The following is a 20,234-nucleotide window of genomic DNA, read 5'->3' on the forward strand; positions in this document are numbered from 1 at the left end:
TATGTTAGTTTGTCCAAATACTTATGAGCCCTTAAAGTTGGGGGACTGTGTGAAGAAATGGTTGACATTCCTACACGGTTCATACTACATTTTTGAAGAAAGCCTTAAATGAATGCTGAGAGTCTGCACTTTAAGCAGGTATTCATTGTTTCATTTAAAACCCATTGTGGTGGTGTACAGAGCCAAAATAACGACAACTGTATCATTGTCCAAATATTTATGGACCTGACTGTACATTCTGGTGAGGGTAGAGGGTTAAAGTCAGCTACATATTTTGCAATGCTTTGTGGGATCGGCTCGTTTATGACTTGTGGAAACAAGCTGCCAAGTCCTTTCGAGTTTCGTATCACAGTGCTGTTGATGATAACGACCCTGAGGGTAAGTAACATAATCAAAAGTGTTGTTTGTACACAGCACATTCCGTCACATTGGTAAGTGGTATTTCTTGGTAAAGATGGATTCCCTGTTCCTTGATTTCATGGAACAGTTCTGTGATCGCCTACTGATGTATCCTCAATCAATGTGCATTTATCCTGCAAGACTTCAGCCAGCTCATTCTTCAGCAGCCTGGGACACATGGCTTCCTGTCAAAGACTAATTTTCTTTCTTTCTTTTTTCTGTCTTAACAGGAAAAGTGTGCACAGTACTGGCCCACTACAGAAGAGATACAGATGTCTTTCACAGACACAGGGTTTGTTGTCAGGCTACTTTCAGAGGAGGACCAATCCTACTTTACAATCCGAGTGCTAGAACTGCAAAACACAACGGTGAGCATGAGACGCACACTGTTAGATAATCTTTCTTTTTTTTTTAAATGCAGAGTTGTGCAATTTCAGTCATATTTTGTGAGGTGAATTTGTTCCTTCCCTTGCTTTGCATGCATTACCTAATCCAGACTTCATTTGTGGGGCAGCTACTGTCTCTGAGCCTGTCTTGACTTGTATTATCTTGAGTGTTCATAAGTATCGTGAGAACCAACATCTGAGTCTGGAGATGATAAATGCTGGGATATCATGGGTTGTGTGATGTTTTACTTGTGGAAAATCAGCCCAGTCATGCAGAACTGCATCTATACAATACTCATTACATGTTTTCTGTGGCAGACGGGGGAGTCGAGGGAGATCTACCACTTTCACTACACCACGTGGCCTGACTTTGGTGTCCCAGAATCTCCGGCCTCCTTCCTCAACTTCCTATTAAAGGTTCGGGAGTCGGGTTCATTGGGACCGGAGCACGGGCCTTCGGTGGTGCACTGCAGCGCTGGGATCGGACGCTCAGGGACCCTCGCCTTGGTGGACACCTGCCTGGTCCTGGTGAGAACAGGGAGGGGGGAATGTCACCAAATGCAGTCACTGTTAGAGGGAAGTGTTTCCCTTCTGTTAAAGTTGAATGCAAAGAGTTAAAATATTACTCAAGAGATGAGTAAGATGAGATGTTCATTTTATGATTATACTTGGTGAGAGCAGCAAAAGGAGAAGTTGTGGCATGTTGCTGTTATGGTTAAATGCATAGATCATTTTTCATGCATTAAGAAGAAAAGTCCAGATTCCCACAGTTATGAAATTCCAGGAAAAGTTATGAGATTACCAAAACTGATTTGCAGGCCTGTAATGGTTTGGAATTAACAGAATATTTTTGAAAAGTTTTGAATATACACTGTGTTTTGTATTGTTTAAAATATGCTCATAAAAATCCCCAGAACATGTCTTACGTTAGGTGAAATATGTTCCTTGTATCACTGGTGACAGTTACTAATGATGGATAGCTAACGTAAGCTTGAGTGGAAGGCTGAGGCAGTACAGTCGTACAGTATAGCAGCATCAGACTGTCATCTCCAGCGACAGTCTTAGCCTGTGGATCAGACAGTTAGCTAAAAAGTCACATATGTACAGATAACACTTAGCCTAAGCATACCTGGTAGTAACTGTAATGTGGTTATTGAATTTAGGAATAGCATTACATTGCATTGATGCACGTACAGCATTTTAAAGTCGATTGCTGCTCCAAGAAGCGGCATGAGAATTTCCAAGTTTGATTTAAATCGTATTGATTATTAGAATAGAATAAGGAGCATGTCTAAATCATATGGGACATGTGTAGATATCAAGATAACAGTTGATAGTGAGCCTACTTAGATCCACACCATTGCACAAAATGACACACAGACCAACCCAGAATGCGACCTGAGTTGATATCCTTTGGATTCAGTCCTAATAGTGTCTCCGGTATCATGATCCCTGAGAACTTGTGAAAACCCCTCAGCTTCTCCTACATACATGATTACAGACATGATATTAGCCTGGGTTAATGTCATGTTCAAGCTACAGTTAGTAACTTATATAAACAATAACATTTTGGATATTTGCTGAAATTGTCACTATTTTCATACAGCACCAAATGAGAGATATTCTGTGAAAAACATCATACTCCTCTGCCTACTCTATTGCCTTGTAGCATTTCTAACGGCCTTACTGCATATGAACGAAAACAACCAATCAGAGCTGAGGATTCCCTAACACAGCTGTCAGTTATATCGAGTACTGTGTCCGTCTGTCTGTTAAAGCATTGCTTATGTCTGACCTCCAATGTTCATTTTAGTGTACTGTTTAGCTGTAAAATGAGAAAGTTTGTGACCTGTCTGCCATGTTGAACATATTTAAGCAGAGTACCAAGCGCTACCCACCAGCTGGACAAACTTTCTCATTTAACAGTTAAACAATACATAAAAATATGTTTGACAGTTAGACCACAGTTAACGGAGCAATTGACATTATTGACAGTAGCGTGAGAGACTCTCCAGCTCTGCTTGGTTGTTGCTGCTGCAGGTCTGATTCTAACAAATGCCATTAGGGGCAGTAGGAGGGGAGGAGGCAGAAGGGACATGATGTTTTTTACAGACTGTCTCATGTACCTCTTTCAGAACATTGTGACATTTTTGGCAAATATAACGCAAAGTGATTTTGATCAAAATTACCAACTGTAGCTTTAACCTGTCTGAACATTTCAGTATTTAGTGAAAACATAAGCTTAACTTTCATCTGTATTCTAAACACGTTAATCTGTTGTGCAGATGGACAGGAGGAAGAACCCGTCATCAGTGGACATACAGAAGGTGCTACTGGACATGAGGGAATACCGCATGGGTCTGATCCAGACCCCCGACCAGCTCCGCTTCTCCTACATGGCTGTCATTGAGGGCGCCAGGCTCCTCCAGACAGTCAACTCAGCAGCCCAGGTAGCTCAGTCACACTGTGTAACACTGTGCTTGTAAAATGTCTCAGGCTCATGCTCAGGCTTTTTTGAGATTTACACCATGTTGGGGAGCTCCCGTGAAACTCTGTCATCTGAGACTAGACAGGTGACTGCCTAACTTTGCAACTTGATTCCATAAAATACAGGCTGTTGCTGAAACCATTGTGCGGTCTGTAGTATACAGATTTAGTTAACTGGCTAAATTAGGCATTGTTGCAGTTCCGAGCTTTATTTTAAAATCCATTATCAGGAGCAGGTAGAGGTGTCACGAGACACGTTTTATGCCTCTGATATCATCAGCCTAATCCATGCTTGATGCAACTGAGAAATCAGCTGACCCATCTGGTATTAATATTGTTTCCTCACACCTTTACCTGCTTCTCTTGAAAGTTTTAAAGTAAAACTGATAGCTTGAAACTCCAACGATGCATTTGTCCGTTTTTGGAATTATCTTGCAGCATCAAAGTAAATTTTCAAAATTCTAAGTCCACAACTGTGACAAAGAAAGCGGTCTGCTACTTGAATATTGTTGCAATGTATTTGCCATCGAAAATCTGCCTTTGAGACAGCCCACATAAAGCACAACAAAGAAACTCAAACAGTCGCCAAAGATTGGAAGTTAAAAATTCTACTAAGAGTAGTGTAATGTAATGTAAGAGAAGCCATTTTAACAGTCTGCATTTGTATTTAATATTTTTTTCTGCATTTATGTAAATCTAGATTAGCTATTCTTAAATCTTTAGTCTGTAAACCAGAATTGTATAAACCCAAAGGCGACTTTGGTCATCTAGAGATTCACTCTTCACAAGTGTAGAATAAATGCCTTGCCTCTTGGGCAGTCCAAAGTATTTCCCATAGCTTGCCTCTGTCATAAGATAGTGTCTTTGTGTTGTCCCCTGCAGCAGAACAAGCAGAAGGTAATGTTCAGAGATGGCTTGGAGCCAGATCTGCCCCCTCCACCACCTCCACCCAGACCTCATCTTAACGACAGCAGGCCCAACGGTCAGCCAGGACCCTGCCCGGAGCCACAAGTCGCCTCAGGAGACCACCCGCCGGCCGGAGAGTCGGACAGCCAAGACCACAACATGGCAGAGAACTTAGGGCAGTAAGTAACAGCTCAGGGCTTCTTAAAGTGAACTTTGTCAGGCTTATTGTGAAAAAAAGAACACAGTGGAAGATAAATTAAAATGTATTCATTGTACTTTGGACTCCACAGTGTTAAAGTTTTCAAGCTGTTTCCATCAGTGCAGTAAAATGTCAAATTTTAGACCTCAGTGAAACTGATGTGTAACCCTCCTACTGTTTTGTTTGTTACTGTTATATAACAATTTTTAAATTCTCTGGCACAGAAGTGGGACTGTCTCTGAGATCAGCCGCATTTCAACCCAGAGTTCCAGGGGCAACTTTTCAATGACCTAAAAGATTCCTTCAGCCCAATTGTTATCTGAATTTCCATCCTGCTCCCAAGACCAGAGAAGATTAGGCAAGTTAGCGCAATGACGTAAGAAAAAGCAACATGACGGGACGAGGGCTGCCGGTGGTCACAGGGGTGAACACACTCTGCAGCCTGCAGTTCAGTGCACCCGCCCGTCTCATCTAAAAAACATATTGGAAAAAAAAATCCACCTTAGGTTTTGTCTCACTGCGACAGTTAGTGCTCTGTTGTGTCACTGCAAGTTGGATGTATAATGAAATGCAGAGGAGGGAAATGAAACTAAGAGCTTCTGTCTCCACAGTAAATCATCTGTTGAGTGTTTAATGGTTTTCATTTGTGCTTTAAAACATAACCGCAGTCAAACAGTCAGAATATAACATTTTATTTCTCTCACTCACTGACCTTCTCACAGCACCGCAGCGCTATCTCTCTCTCAATTCATGATCTCTCCCTCTTGTTCTATCTGTCTTTCTTAAAATCAGCCAGGAAGCAGAAAGCAAAGCCTAACTTGCTGTGGGAGTTTGACTAATCAGCGACGATCATCCCTGCAAACATCAGCCCGAAATTTCTTCTTCTTTCTGAAATTACTAACCCCCCGATCAGGGACTTTTGGGGAATGTGAAATGGGAATGTGAAATGGGAAAGAATGTGTCAGAACTTAATTTAGATCCCTGGTCCCAGAGGTTGAAATGCACTGAGTTCCTCAGAAGGTTCCTAGTCCCTTAGGAAAGTTTCTGTGGTCGAAAAGAGGATATGATGGGATTTCCATATTATTGTTTGCTGACTACTTACCGTTAACTGACTCTTATTTCAGTGTAAGAAAGCGACACCGTGAGGAGAGGATTGCCAGCACCTCGCAGAAGGTCCAGCTGATGAAACAGAGACTGACTGACTCGGAGAGGAAACGAGACAAATGGCTGTACTGGAGACCCATTCTGCTCAACGTCGGTGCCGGGGCAGCTTTGGCTGTCGGCCTGCTGGTGTGCTGGATGTACTCCCAGTGAAAAACTCTGGGTCATTTAAAACTGACTCCTATTTTGCACCAGTACCTGGGAGTAGGTACTTCTCTAAGTAGATGTAGATGGTAATATGTGCATAACTGAGGGTATTTATTTCTTAAGGTCAAAATATGGGAGCGCTAGATCAAATGATTGTGTGTATATTTTTCATTAAGATCTTAACAAAAATAGTAACATCTCAGGATCTTGGTGCCAGCACGATGATTTCATTTCCTTTCCTTCTTGTCACTGTTGATGAATGTACTGTATCATAGCAAATGGCTTTGAAAGAAACGTACTAAAGGTGCAGTACAAAGCAAAAAAAAAAAAAAATCTGACAGGTTTGTTTTTGCATTCTTTATTTGTAATGGTCAGATGTGTGTTGGTCATCTGCGGACACGTTTTACATTTTGCATTTCAAAATGACTTGTGTTGACAGTCCATCATACCACAGATATGTAGGAAGACTCCAGAGGTCAGCTATGGGATTTTTTTTGTTGTTCTGTAATGAAATTTGCATATCATGCATGCATTTCGAGGTTTTCCAGAGCACCACTTGTTCTTCCATTCACATTCAGCAGGGCATCCCAATATGGCCAGATATATATTTTTGTGTGACTGGACACTTCATAGGGAGCGGCCTTGCTGATGTTTCAAACTCTGCTAGAATGTTAACCTTTTTATTTTCTGTTAAACGAGCACCTTTTTTTCTTAGGTTTTGGTCGGATCATACAAGCTGTCAGGTCCCTCACCGCTTACTGCGTGTATTTACCCACTGGATGGGTTCGTATGTGTATTTTCAGGTTGTCCCACTGTTGTTTTTGAGGAAACCAAAGCAAAGCTGTCCGTTTTTGGAAGGCCAGGCAAGCTGTTAAATGACAAAACCCTGTACTCCCATTATGTGGAATGTATTTTCCGTTGGATCTCTGACATAACACACGACTGCATCACAAAATGATAGTCAAAGTAGCTTTGCATTTTGTACGACTTCTTAATTTGAACCCACAGAATCACCGAATTGGTTTTCAATTGACTGGGACCAATGTAAAGCTATAATAGTGCAATTTAGACGTTGAAGCAGAGGATATTTGGATTAAATTCTAGTAAGGAGAGATGTTAGTACCTGCTTGTTTGCTGGTTGAGATAGCTTTTAACGTGCCTTGAAGTGAACTAAATGGCAAAATGTGTGCTCCAAGGTTTCCTAGCATGATCAGTACAGAAAAAGGTTTATGTGAGCTTTTGTTTTCCACATAACATGAGTAACATGTTTGCACAGCATCAATTGGTTTGTAGTAACTGGAGGTGTGATGCAGTAAATTTTATCAGAGTTCATTGTACACCAAATGTGTCATAAGCATGTACTGACTTTTGAGGTGACATAAGTTGCTGATTGGCGAGTTACCACTGTTGGACATGGCTTTTTACTTAGTTCTCATTTAACCCGGAAGAGACACGTTTGACCATAACATTCCATTCAGTCGTTTTTTTTCCACATAAGATTTCAGGGGAGTTTTGTAAGCTGCTGAGCTGCAGTGAGAACATGACGGATGACGTTTTGAAAAAAGCAAACAAAACATGAAATACTTCTTAAAATAAAACATTCATCTTTTTTTACCAAATGCTCTTTGTCTGGCTGTGTTTTTGTCAGTAGAGCAGCTTTACTGTGTCCACCCACAGCTTTCCACAGCCCTGCACTGCTGTGCTCTGTTACAGTCATAATTTCATTCTGACCATGAGCTAAATCAATGCAGGCAGACTGGAGGCCTCTCACCGTGGATTCCAGGAATTGATTCAATATTTCAAGAAGAGGCCTTGCTCATATTGACTGCTGTAGTAATTTCATTTTCTCTTGTCTGTGGGATGGTATTGGCGTGTGTGGAGGGGGAAGTACTGTCTTTGTTGTGTAATCCACTAAAACCTACAGAATACAGATTTATTTTTCTCTTGAGTACTTTAAACGTAATAATCTTTATAATACTATGTATTACGTAAAGATGATAGTTAAAATGATTATAACATAAAACTGGTAGGTCTGGTATGAAATAATATCATCTACAGGGTCTGACAGTGCACGGACTACAATTTGGACTACAAAACGGTCCTTTGCTGGCTGTCGCAGGTCACACGGCAACAGAGCGACCGATACAATCCCTGAATAAAATGGCAAATGTTTTATCAGGCTAAAACAAATAAAAGTAAATTAAACGTCCCCTAAAATAAATTATCTCATAAGTGATGTCCAGCTTGAGTATACTGTTTCGTTTAAGGACAGAATTGTTGAATACAACAACAATTTTGAGGACAGGACATCGCCAGGCATCAGTGGAGCCGCACTCCCGCCTGCTTTTCCGCCACAGTTTAAACTGGCAGTTGTTGCTAACTTCCACGGACTGGCTGTCATAGAAATGTTATTATGTTACAGGCGACAAATGTGTGCAAATATTGCTCAAACACACGTTTATCGTTCCTGAAAGAACCATATTACTAACTTAGCTAGCTGTTTTTGGTCAAAACTTGCCAGAGTTCGTCAACAGTAATGTCTCTGCCTCCAGAGAAAGCTTCTGAGCTGAAGCAAATCATTCACAACCATCTGCTCAAGGTGAGCAACATACGTAGCTTTTATTTCAATGTGTTGGCGTTGTCAGACATTGTCCCGTTATATGCCGTCAGTTTTAAGATACACGGTTTAATATGACTTATGTGTTATCTGAAGTGAGACTCACAAGCCAAATGCCATTCAAACATTTATCAAATTAATGTCTACTTCCTTATTGACTAAAGTGCACACATGATAGATCATATTTTATGATATAGCACCACTAAACTCTGTCTTTTATTAAGTTCGGCTGTACTAAATATGTATGTGATGTCATTATTTAAACATTAGTCGTTGTTATTTCCAAGCTAAGCTATTAAAGGAATTGCCTGTTTAATGTTAGCCTACAGAGGTCTGTGAATCAGACTGCTCTCTGAAGTGCAGCACAAATAGGTCAGATGAGTAGCAGTAGGTAGAGATGCACTTATACATTAATGGACAGTATTAGAATTAAAGTAATAGTATATTGGTCCTGTGTGATTTCTCCTGGTATCTGGTTCACTATGGAACCATTAATATGCTGTTTACATTAAGATATTAATGTCTGACAATCATACTCTATGTTGAAACTGCATTTGCACTAAGATTCTAATGAAATCCTGAGACCTATACTTTCCTATAGTCCTACTGATATAAAGGAAAAAAACTGATAGGTTACAAGCATAATATTGGAGCAATGTGATGGCTGCGACAGTCCATTTTTATTAATGTTGAATTTGGTGTGGGGTGGGAAAACCAAAGATGCACAATTAACCTTAAATGACAGGGAGTCTGTCTTCACAAGATATTCAGATACCTCAAAGATCAATGGTGAGATATCTGTTTGTGACTCTTGTTTAGGTGAAGTGTATGGTGTTTATTGTGTCTTTTTTGTGTTATCAGATGGACATCCATGGGAAGATCCGAGAGGTGCTGGCTGAGACTGTGAGGGATGACCAAGGCCCAGCACATCGATCTCTGTCTGAGGTGGATTTCCTTCATGCTCTACAGCGCAGGGGTATCATAGATGATGTAATGAAGGACCTCCACTTTACCCAGGTTGGTCAGTACTGAACAGTCAATTTTCAATCAATCAATCAATCAATCAATTTTATTTNGATGCACTCTAAATCCTGACTGAAATTCCTCAAATAAATTATTATCATGGAGAAAATCACACAGCTGGTCTGCGACTACTTTCTCAAGGATCTTTTCAGATTTACATACTTGAAGATTAAGCTGACAGCAGCTAATTTTCATAAAGTAGATTCAAATTTGAAAATAGACTTCCTAACTGAATGTAAATAGCAACTTTCTTGACTCATTTTAGTGTTTAGATACTCATTTGAAACCAGATAGGGATGACAATATCTCCATTGTACGAACTGTATGATTTCAATCACCATCTGACTGTTTGGCATTTTTATCATGTCGGCATTCTCTGGTAGGAAGTACCCATGGATGCAGAAACAGGATCCCCTCCAAAACCTGCTACTCACTTTGTTGACAAGAATGTTGCTCAACTGAAAAAAAGTAAGGAGCATCATCAAGTTGTCCTTGTTAATGTTGGAACAGTTTAACTAAGACAGTCTTTTTTTTCTTTCAGCCAATATTGACCCATCCAGACGGTACCTGTATCTCCAAGTGCTTGGTGGTAAGGCCTTTCTGGAGCATCTCCAGGAGCCAGAGCCTTTACCTGGTCAGGTGTGTTCTACATTTACGCTCTACCTGCACTTCCGCAACCAGAGATTCCGCTCAAAGCCAGTGCCCTGTGCCTGCGAACCTGACCTGAAGGAGGGTTTCCTCTTAGAAATCCACAGAGATGGCACAGGTACATGTAAACTCTTACTGTTGGTGTCCATAAGTCAGGACCAACGGTTCTTTATGCATTTGCTTTATGTTGCTAGGTATATTTTCTATACTAAGATTGTAATTTTTTTTGCACTGCAGGAGAAGGCAGTAAAATGGCGGACGCAACCACCATGCTGTCTTTGTGTGACCCGGTTCACTTGGTGCTGATCAAGACGGACACCTCCAGTGAGACAACGCTGGTCTCGTCCTACTTCCTTGACTGGAGGACAGTCCTCAGCTCTCCTGGTGGAAGGACCTGCTTTGCTGTGGAGCTGATGGGAGTTGGTGAGAGAGGGTGATTCTGCTGCATTGAATACAAGAGTGATAGTGTTTACTGAATTATTAATGTCTTTATTTTTAAAAAGGTAATATCTCAATGGCTAAGAGTGAAGAATGATTAATGCAGTGGTAAAATAGTAGTAGTCCGTATGGTGTTATGCATATACAAGTGCCCAGATAAAATTGAAATTAAACACCAAAAGAAAACAACTGTTAAAGTGGTGAAACATTAGTCAGAAAACAAACAGTAACATTAAATTCCAAATAAAGAATTACTCATCTCCCACCATACTTTACAAGTATAATCTGCCAAGAAAAGCTCCTTTCCTAAAACACAAGTTTTTCACAATCAACCAATGAATGCAGTTGTGCACACACAAATCTTCCAGTTAAATCCTTTTTGACATTATGCTCTACACAGTGAAAAGTAACAAGCTGCAATTATTACTTTATTACGTAATTTCTCAAGAGAGTCCTAAAGTCATTCTTCTCTGGAACCACTGCAAGAAGAGCCATGTAATTCAAACCATTTTGTTTACAAATGGGTTTATTCACAAATCCATTACGTAAGTTGCATTGTAGAAACCAATTTAATTTGTAACTGATCATCCCAGCTACACAAAGAGCTTTTATATTTTTTGCAATCAAATCTTTTTCTAAAACTCTAAGATTTCTTCACCCTAATGACCACTGAATATTGTTAGATATAAAATTTTGTCATATTTTGTGGAGATAAAACAATAGGAAAATGTCAACTTAGCCTATGTAAACATATAAGAACCATATCAAATGGGCATTAACACTAAAGATAGCCTGTCTTAGAAGAGGATAAGGGTCCAGTAGCATCGCTGGGTTTGCCTGCTGTACGTCCACTCTGTAAACAAAAAATAGCAAAACAAACCCATGTTTCATGCTGCATCTGCGTCTGGGAGCCTGTTGCTAACTTCAGTTGATGCTGGACAGTAGACTTTTTCAAAGCACGGTAATCAAATATGGTTTTAATGATAAGTAAAAATTGAAACTGTAATATTAACTGTTGGGAATTCTCACACAGTTTATTGTGAACCGGTAACCACTTCATCCCTGGAGTTTTACAATCACGATTATAGAAAAGTAATTAAAAAAAAAAATCTAAATATGAGTAGCAAAAACTATTTTTCTTCTTTTTTTGTCCCATTAATTATCTTGTGACTCCATGCAGGGGTCCTAGCCCCCAGGCTGGGAAACAACGCTGTGCAGTATTAACAGTTCTATCTGTAAATTACTAAGCATATGCCAGAAATGTAAGATTTTTGAAATTAAGCTGTTGTGTTGTCTCTTCCCAGCTTTAAGTGATGTGCCAACAGGTTTCACTGACATGTATGTGTGTCTCCAGGAAGTGAATGTAAAGTCCCAGCTGGTGTTTTGACTGTCAGCTTGGAGCTCTACCCTCCGCTCACAGAGACTCTGAGCACTGACATCATCAGCACACAGGTCAGCCCACTGGAGTCTTTTTATCTCTGTCTGTTGATTCATCGGCTTCATTATTCATGAATAAAGTAACTCTGTGAAGTGATTGTGAATCACTACAACAGAATTCCATTAATGCTGTTAGGAATCAATCTTCCTCAGAGTTGATGCGAAGGCGGCAGCAAAGCTATAAATGTAGTAAGTGATATCACTGTGTGTTTCTCATTTAGCAATCACTGGAGAGGCAGAGGACGGCAGAGAAGGAGAGACTCTTCCTGGTTTACGCTAAACAGTGGTGGAGGGAGTTCCTTGAGATTCGTCCATCACACCAATCCAAAATGGTCAAGATTTTTGCACAGGTTTGTCTAAATTCACATGTTGAAGGGAGAAATATAAACCTTTATTTGACAACGTTTGCTTACTTTTAAGGACATTTTTCTGTACTCCTTTGTATTAGACCTGTGGAGTGAATGGGTTACATACAGTATATGCAGACACTGACTAGGGAGTCCCTCCGAATAACCTAATTCATTTGCTGTTTGCCACTCATACACTGGTTTACTGTGTTAGTGGTTTGGGGAGAGGACTGCTCATATTCCTAACCAGTTTAGGGATTATTGAATCCTGACCTCCTCCAATTCATATCTGTTCCAAGCTATCCCTTAACCACCAGGTGTGTCTCTGTGCTCTCTGCAGGATGAGAACGGTGTCAACAGGCCAGTGTGTTCTTACGTGCATGTCCTGCGGGCGGGCCGGCTGCTGGAGAGCCCTCGACAGGCGGCCCGCTTCGTCAGCCTGCTGGCCCACGAGAAGGCCCCAGTGGTGGGAGGAGGAGGAGGCAAGCAGGAGCAGTGGTGCACATTAATGGCTTTCCTGTGCAGAGGGAAGGTAGGGAGAACTTGCCGGTGTTTTGGCAGCCACAGCAGAGATGGACTCATTTTTCAGATGACAGTGCACTTACTGTGCTGCTAGATCATTGTTGTCAAAGACAGAAACAATGGCAGATTTATAGGTTTTTCCCACCAAAATTCCTATTAAATGGTATGTCCTATATTAGTTCTTCTAAATGGAAGAATTCATAGCTGACTCACTGGACTTAACATTCACTTTTATTTTATTATCTGTTTAATCATTAGGTATAAACTCCACAGATCTCAGGATGTGAGAGACATCTTTTTTAGGATGTGTCAGCTCTACAATTACTTTTTTGTGGTTTAGTATCTTGTTTGTGACGTACTGTCTTTAAGTGAGTGCAAGGCAGTCGTCCAAACTCTGCATTTGGCCTCTCTGGAATATCACTGTCTTCATGGTGTTACTTTGCCTTTGTTCTGTCAGACTGTATAAACAGTTTGGATATATCTAACAGTGCTAATAGTGCTGATGAGTGAATCTTTATGGAAATGCTATTACTAATGCCGGCCTTACACCAGACAACATTTCAAGCAATTTCACTGTCGCATTCCAATATCAAAATTAAATCATGAGTTTTATTAGAGTTGTGGCGCACCCCCATGATTTTGTTTGCTTGATGTAAGGGGGTCATGAATCTCTAAGTCTTTTTCTTGTTTTGATTTTTAAACAAAATCAAACATGTTCAGTATTATCATAAGTTTTCAGTCTTGGCTCATGCAAATACTGAAGTTCAATGATGTCAACATTGTCAACAACCAATGGCTGCGCTCCCTCCAGCACCAAACAAGAAGCAGCAAACCAGGTAGATTGTTAACATGGAAGGGACTCCAGGGAGGCAAAAGAACGTGAAGAAGTCTCAGTTGTCTTGTACTTTGGAAAAGGAGGAGAAACTGGTGGAGTTGTGGAGTGAACAAGAGTCTGTGTTTGTGTGATCCACCAACCAGTATTTATTTTAGTGAGGAATTTTAATTTTTGGAACAGTTTGCCTCTCATTCCCATGGTGTCCTCACACTAAAATAACACACCTAACCACCAGAGGTTGATAGCAAGTAGAGACAACAAAATCCAAATTGTGAAATATGTAGACAAATACAGTTCAGCTTTATGGATTACACTGATGCTGAATTGACAACAAACTGCCATCTTGTGTTTCTAAAGTTATGTGTGTTAGCAGACGTGTGAGGAATTGTTGATATGTTATCTTTCTTATAGGGAGTTTTGCGTAATATTTTCCACCAGGAGCAGGATGGGAAATAATCTCAAAAGGAATCTAGTTGTAATCTTGCAGAAGGTGACCATGCAAGATCCCGAGTCTTTGAAAAATCTAATAACTCACATTGTCTTAAGACGTGAGAGGGTGTCAGACTTTGGTCTTCTAAAGTATTTTCAAAGCCTTCTAGTATATTGGCATAAGACTTAGGGCTGGGTGATACATAGGTTGCTTTTCACAAAATATTTACACAGTGAGATTTTAGATACAAACTGGTAACTTTAATGCAGCCAGGAAAAGACAACAATCTAAGACGACATCTAGTCTCATATATCAATATCAATATAACATTGTTATATTGCCCAGCCCTACTAAGATGTAGTGTATTTGTTTGTTAATAAGATAAACTTATCATCTTTATTTTATTGCTTTGTTAGAAACAGGTTTTGACATCCAAAAGCAGTAGTAGGCAGTAAGCAGTACATACTGATAGTGTATGTATTATGCAGTACCTCGGTGTGCGATTTTGACCACAACTTTAATTGAAATCTGCGCTCAGTGAGTGCAATCATGTTAAATGTGCTAAATGTTTAGCATGCTGTAGAACCTTCATTTAATCAGGTAATCTCTTTCAGATCAGAAGAGACTGAGTGCAGCAAAGAGGAAAGAAAAATAAAAAAAGCCAGTGAAGGCAAAAGGACAAGTGCATGCAACAAACATATCCAAACAACAAAAGCACATATGCATATGATATACCTTAACGTAACAAAATTACATACAGCATCACAGACAAACACAGACATCACTTAATAGATTTAAAGTTTAAATCGTCCAGTGCAATGAGACATTTAAGTTTTGAAATCCACTGTAATTCATTCCATTTATAAGGATGTCTTTAAATAGATGAGACAAAGAGAACTGTGTGAAAAAAGTCATAATCATTAAAAGTTAAGTGAATTTGAAGTTGTGATCACTGGATAATTGCATTTGTGCTCTTACAACACAATCAGCAAAAATGCATCAAATCAGTGGAAAAAAGTGTAATTGCATTTTGCTCTTAAAAGACCTTATTCTCATATAACCCCAGTCTGGCCTCTCTAACTATAATAAATGTTTCGTGTTAATTTTGCAAATTTCTTTTCTGTCTTTAAAAGTTTTGTTCTGAGAGAGAACAGAAAGAAAGCATTACGTAAACTTGGTTCAGCTGCGTTTACATCGACCCCGTTTCTGAGCACAGCTGATTGTGTCATTTCTGAGAAAGAAGGATTTGTGCAGAGTCGACTGACTGATGCATTTTCATCTCTACTAGATAGCGGGGAATTTCCCAGACCACCACAGGATAAATGTTCCCTGCCTCTCCTCTGTGAGCGGCTGGCAAGACAGACACAACACAACTCTCACAAAGTGGCCCTTGTCAGCTGTGATTTATGAGTTTCATTCCAGGGAAAATTAATTTAGCCTCATCAGTCCCCAGCCTGTTCCAATGCTGCCGTCCATATTAGCACTTCTGGGGAACATCTATCATTCTGACTTGCCCATAGCCCGAGCCAGCACACGGCACACAACAGCAGCAGCAGCAGCACTAGTCCCCAGCTCAACCCAGGCCTCTTTACCAGAAAAGTTGTACAAGTGAAATAAGAGTTGCTTACTGTCATGGACAATTTGATGACTGGAGAGCTTATTTCCTCTCCAGCAGGCTTTTCTTGTGTGTGTTCAACACTTCTGAGAAAGGCTAACAGTGCAGTGAAAACAGGATATTGTATTTCTGTTTAAACAGACATGTAGTGACATGATGAATTAGACAAGCAACTGGGGTGGTAAGAGGACGTTAGAGAATGTCTTCTAATCTGTCTAAATATAGGGACTTAGAATATGTCAATATTTTTAAATAAGAACTCAATACTTCCAAAAAAGTAGCTATATTTAAAGAATTAATTTTTTAAATACAGCGAATGAAGTTGTAAAAATTTGAGATAAAAGTTGTAAGATTTTGAGGTAAAAGTTACATTTCGAAAATAAAGTTTGAATATTCTGGGAATAAAGTCATAATATTTCAGGAGAAAAGTTGTGATACTATAAGAAAAAAGGTGTAATGTTTCCGGGATTAAGTTGTTTTATTTTATTATAAAAGTTGAAATATACTCAAGCTAAAAAGTTTTAATATTTCAAGATAAAATTGGTTATATTTTGAGATTTAATTTGTTCTATTTCAAAATTTAAAAAAAAAATGGAATATTGTGAGATAACAGTTGTTATATTTCAGGATGCAAGTTGTAATATTTTGAGAATAAGCCTTGAATATGCTTGGAATAAATTCCTAATACTTAAAGATAAAAGTTGTAATACTATGAGAAAAAAGTGTAATATCTCAGGTATAACATAATATTTCAAGAATATTTTTAGGATAGAATCAGAATATCTTAAAAATTAATTTTAAATATTTCAAGAATATTTGTAGTATAAATCAGAATATTTTCAGAATAAAGTTGTAGTATTTCGAGTTGTTCATATTCTAATAGTTCCAACCCAGCCTCAAAACAAAACAGGTTTTTATGAGCATGGAAGTTCATTCTCGACCTTTGAGAACTGGATATGTAACTAAATAATTTAAGGTGAAAGGTCTACCTACTACCTTTTAGAGTTTTCAACCACATCTTCTGATGCTCTGTGAATGGAGCTGGCTGGAGGCTCGCTTTTTGGAGAGGTCACAGAAGGGTCAGAAGAATGTCTTGTTACTTTGTAGCTCCAAGGGGTGTGTGACCTGAGTTGAACAGGGAAACTATCCTGTTATTCTTGAAGTACATACTTTAAAGATAAAAATAAAAGTGTATTAGCCTTTTGTGAGAGCTTTATTTTAAGAGAGCTCAAATCTATAAATAATTGATTTTATTAATATATTTTCCACATTTTAAGCTCTCCAGAGGACCTGAACTAATCACTGTCCTTCCTCCCCAGGGGGACTGTGAGGACCACGCCACCCTGCTGTGCAGCCTCTTGCTGGGCTTTGGCCTGGATGCATATGTGTGTGTGGGCACCAAAGCCAAGGGAACGCCACACACCTGGGTCCTGACCCACGGCACTGATGGGAGCATCACCTTCTGGGAAAGTCTAACAGCACACAGGTCATTTTTTTCTGCACTTAAGACAGCTGATAACTTATGTAGCACAGCTGAGTTTTTTGGTAACTGCTCGAGTCAAACACTTTCTAAGAAATCATTTGAACAACATTTTTTTTCGTTTGGCCTCAGTTAGCTCATTAGCCAGTCTTTGTCTGATTCTCAGCAGGATATCTCAGAATCCTTTTTCCATGACATTTGGTGGTCAGGCTCTGAGCCAAGGAACAATTGATTACAATTTGGTGGTTATCCAGTTCTGGGATTTTGTCCATCAGTTATTGTTTTGGCCATAACTCACTGATGTTATTATGGAGATAGACTTGATTTCATGTACTTTGTCAATTTAAGCAAGTCAGCTATAGAAAACTAGGTCTTTGCTTATAGTAAGCAGTATTTTTGAGGACCTTTTTTGTCTTCTGATATGTTTTTGTCTAAATTTACAATTGTGTCCCAGCCTGTAAAGGTTGTTTTACCTTCACTGTAGTACTTTACAGTTTATTTTATCACTACCTTCATCATTCCCTTCAGGTGGCATGGCGTAATGGATTCTTCAATAATTTTTTTTTTTTAATCGATTTTGTCGGTAATGATACTGATTAGCCTTAATGTCCTGTATGTATGGTCAGATACCTGCACCAGGCCATAGATCCAGATGCCCCACCCCTGGCCCCCCAGCCCAAACCCTCCTCCCCCTACCGCACTGTAGGCTGTGTCTTCAACCACCAGACCTTCCTCGCCAACTGTCAGCCCACTGATGCTGTGGAGCTCTGTGTCTTTGACTTCCAGGTAACTTCACAGTTTCCCCACAGATTAAATACATTTGTTTCACTGACAGGTATTGTGTTAATAGTCAGGGACGGGGTTTGGTGAAATGAGTTTTAATATGAAAGTCTTCATTTACACTGCATATTAAATGGGTCAAGGAAGATCTAATCAAATGGACAGTGGTGATTTTAAGATAGAGGTAGCCTGTAGCAGAGGGGGGTGGGCTTGTGACTGGATGGCTGCCTGGGAAATTCAATCTGTGACAGTTCCATTCATCAGCAATTTCTTGTCTGTCATGCTAAAGGAAAGCGGCAAACCCCCAGCGGCTGCAGTGTAGTGGTTCTCCTGTCTGAACAGAAAATGTAAACCTTGATAAGAGCAGTTTTTTCCCTCTTTCTTCCCCTACAGAATCAGTCTCGGTGGAAGGTGATGAGTGAAGAGGCTCTGAAGTCTGTTTGCGCCCCAGGCTCCACCACCTCTCTGCCCCCTCTGCCTCCACTCTGTGCCCCATCTCTGGATCCTGCTGCTGCCAGCAACCAGCTGGAGCTTGAAATGCGCTACCTGGTTTCTGAGCACAGGAAGGTAAAACGTTTTAATAGATAAGGACCATTACACTTTGGAAGTTTTATGTTTAAGTCACCTGTGCTGGGCTAAAAGCCAAAACACACCAACAGTGAACGCTGAGTGTCAAAATATATACCCCTATTATTGTCAATGTACAACCCCACACCTACGGCATCTAGACACGCGCTGGTGCTCCTGGACACACCGCCCTGCAGCACTTTACACCACTGTCTTTTTTCCACCCTCGCCTCCCCCAGAATTAAATACATTTCCCCCACTCGTTCTCTGCTTGTCCATACTAGCTCCAGTAGCAGCTCTTCTTCTCTGCTCCTACGGTAGCTCGACTCCTCTTCTCACTATGGATGCATAAAGTGAACTCTGTAGCTGTTGCTGTCTCGTGTGTGACACCCACGATCCTGTCATTATAAAGACAATGTCCAAAAAGATACTGTATTGCCTAGCAAGTCATAGCTCTGGAGATTGTCTCTGAAAGGGATAGTGCACCCAAAAATGAAAATTTAGCCATTATCTACTCACCCATATGCCGATGGAGGCCCTGGTGAAGTTTTAGAGTCCTCACATCCCTTGCGGAGATCAACGGGGGGAGCGGCTAGCACACCTAATGGCAGACGGCGCCCCAGACTAACGTCCAAGAAGACAAAATTGAATCCACAAAGTATCTCCATACTGCTCATCCATAGTGATCCAAGTGTACTGCAGCCCCGACATAAAAAGTTGTTTCGAAAAACGTCATATGAACTCTGTTTTAGCCTCACTGTAGCCTGTAGCTCTGACTGCTTCTCTGTGCTCCGCGTTCACGTGTGCGCGCCTGCGCGAGACCAGCGAAAGCATGAGCTTTGCTTACCCGTGTTTACATCACATGAGACGTGCACCGCAGGGAAAGACAACGGTAGCCACAGTCGCTAAAAAATAATTTGCACTACGGTCTTTTAGCAAAGGACAGCCCAACATGTCTGAAGACTTTGAAATTGAGGAGGAACAGCATTTCTTTGTTGAGCCGTATTTGTTTGAGCCCGAGTATACGGACGCGGAACTCAGGCTACTGGACGAAGCAGCCGCCGCCGCTCATGAGCCTCAGCCAGCCGCAGAATACCGGAGTCGAGCACTGGAAACCTGGTGGTGTAGTTGTTTCAAATGCAAAGCAATGCCAACGGATGATATTGATTTTCTCCACGACTGTTAGTCAGTTAGAAGCCACGCATATCACGTGAAACAGCGGAATTGTAGCTTTCCGACAAGGCCAAGCACTTGTCGATAATCCAATGTTTTCACAGCGAAAAACAATGATAAAGTTACACTNAGTTAGAAGCCACGCATATCACGTGAAACAGCGGAATTGTAGCTTTCCGACAAGGCCAAGCACTTGTCGATAATCCAATGTTTTCACAGCGAAAAACAATGATAAAGTTACACTAAAATGATGTATAACAGAGCTTTCATGCAGCTTTGCACACACATTACTCTTAGATGGATTACTCGCGAATGCAGGCTCGCACAGAAATGCCACGCATATCACATGAAAGTGCAGGAGCAGAGCTTTACAGGGATACCACACACATCATTGTGCTGTCATCCCATCATGCTATAAATACAGATCAATTGTCTACAAAATAAAAACCTGATGAATTTCTTTACAGCCCATTATACAGATCTTGTTATCAGTCACTTCATATAGCCTAGTGAGGAATATCGTATCTTACCACGTCTTAGGCCTGCGTGTGTTTCTCCCTGTCTATCCACATTTGTAGTCCGGCTTTCAAGATGCAAATATCTCCATATTCTCCAGTTGTCACTCCATCAAACTTTG

General features: G+C 40.4%; 2 protein-coding genes across 3 annotated transcripts in view; both read left to right on the plus strand.

The window, feature by feature from the left end:
• ptpn2a (protein tyrosine phosphatase non-receptor type 2a) overlaps positions 1-7,304 on the plus strand; it is an 11,646-nt gene extending 4,342 nt beyond the window's left edge. The window contains exons 5-9 of the mRNA XM_050047721.1: positions 630-767; positions 1,104-1,313; positions 3,071-3,235; positions 4,155-4,357; positions 5,502-7,304. Of these exons, the coding sequence (XP_049903678.1) occupies positions 630-767; positions 1,104-1,313; positions 3,071-3,235; positions 4,155-4,357; positions 5,502-5,691 (906 nt within the window). The 3' untranslated portion in view covers positions 5,692-7,304. The remainder of the gene's footprint in view (positions 1-629; positions 768-1,103; positions 1,314-3,070; positions 3,236-4,154; positions 4,358-5,501) is intronic.
• A 740-nt stretch (positions 7,305-8,044) lies between these two features.
• Positions 8,045-20,234, plus strand: part of cep76 (centrosomal protein 76) — a 15,817-nt gene continuing 3,627 nt past the window's right edge. Inside the window, exons 1-11 of one of the 2 annotated variants that reach the window (XM_050047715.1) lie at positions 8,045-8,284; positions 9,164-9,319; positions 9,709-9,793; positions 9,867-10,091; positions 10,211-10,396; positions 11,766-11,863; positions 12,070-12,198; positions 12,536-12,727; positions 16,917-17,083; positions 17,704-17,863; positions 18,251-18,424. In XM_050047715.1, the coding sequence (XP_049903672.1) occupies positions 8,222-8,284; positions 9,164-9,319; positions 9,709-9,793; positions 9,867-10,091; positions 10,211-10,396; positions 11,766-11,863; positions 12,070-12,198; positions 12,536-12,727; positions 16,917-17,083; positions 17,704-17,863; positions 18,251-18,424 (1,635 nt within the window). In that variant the 5' untranslated portion in view covers positions 8,045-8,221. Of the gene's footprint in view, positions 8,285-9,163; positions 9,324-9,708; positions 9,794-9,866; positions 10,092-10,210; positions 10,397-11,765; positions 11,864-12,069; positions 12,199-12,535; positions 12,728-16,916; positions 17,084-17,703; positions 17,864-18,250; positions 18,425-20,234 lie in introns of those variants that run through there. The other variant, XM_050047716.1, reaches the window with a different exon arrangement.

Source organism: Epinephelus moara, chromosome 6 (genome assembly GCF_006386435.1).
Source record: "Epinephelus moara isolate mb chromosome 6, YSFRI_EMoa_1.0, whole genome shotgun sequence".
Classification (NCBI taxonomy): Eukaryota; Metazoa; Chordata; class Actinopteri; order Perciformes; family Serranidae; genus Epinephelus; species Epinephelus moara.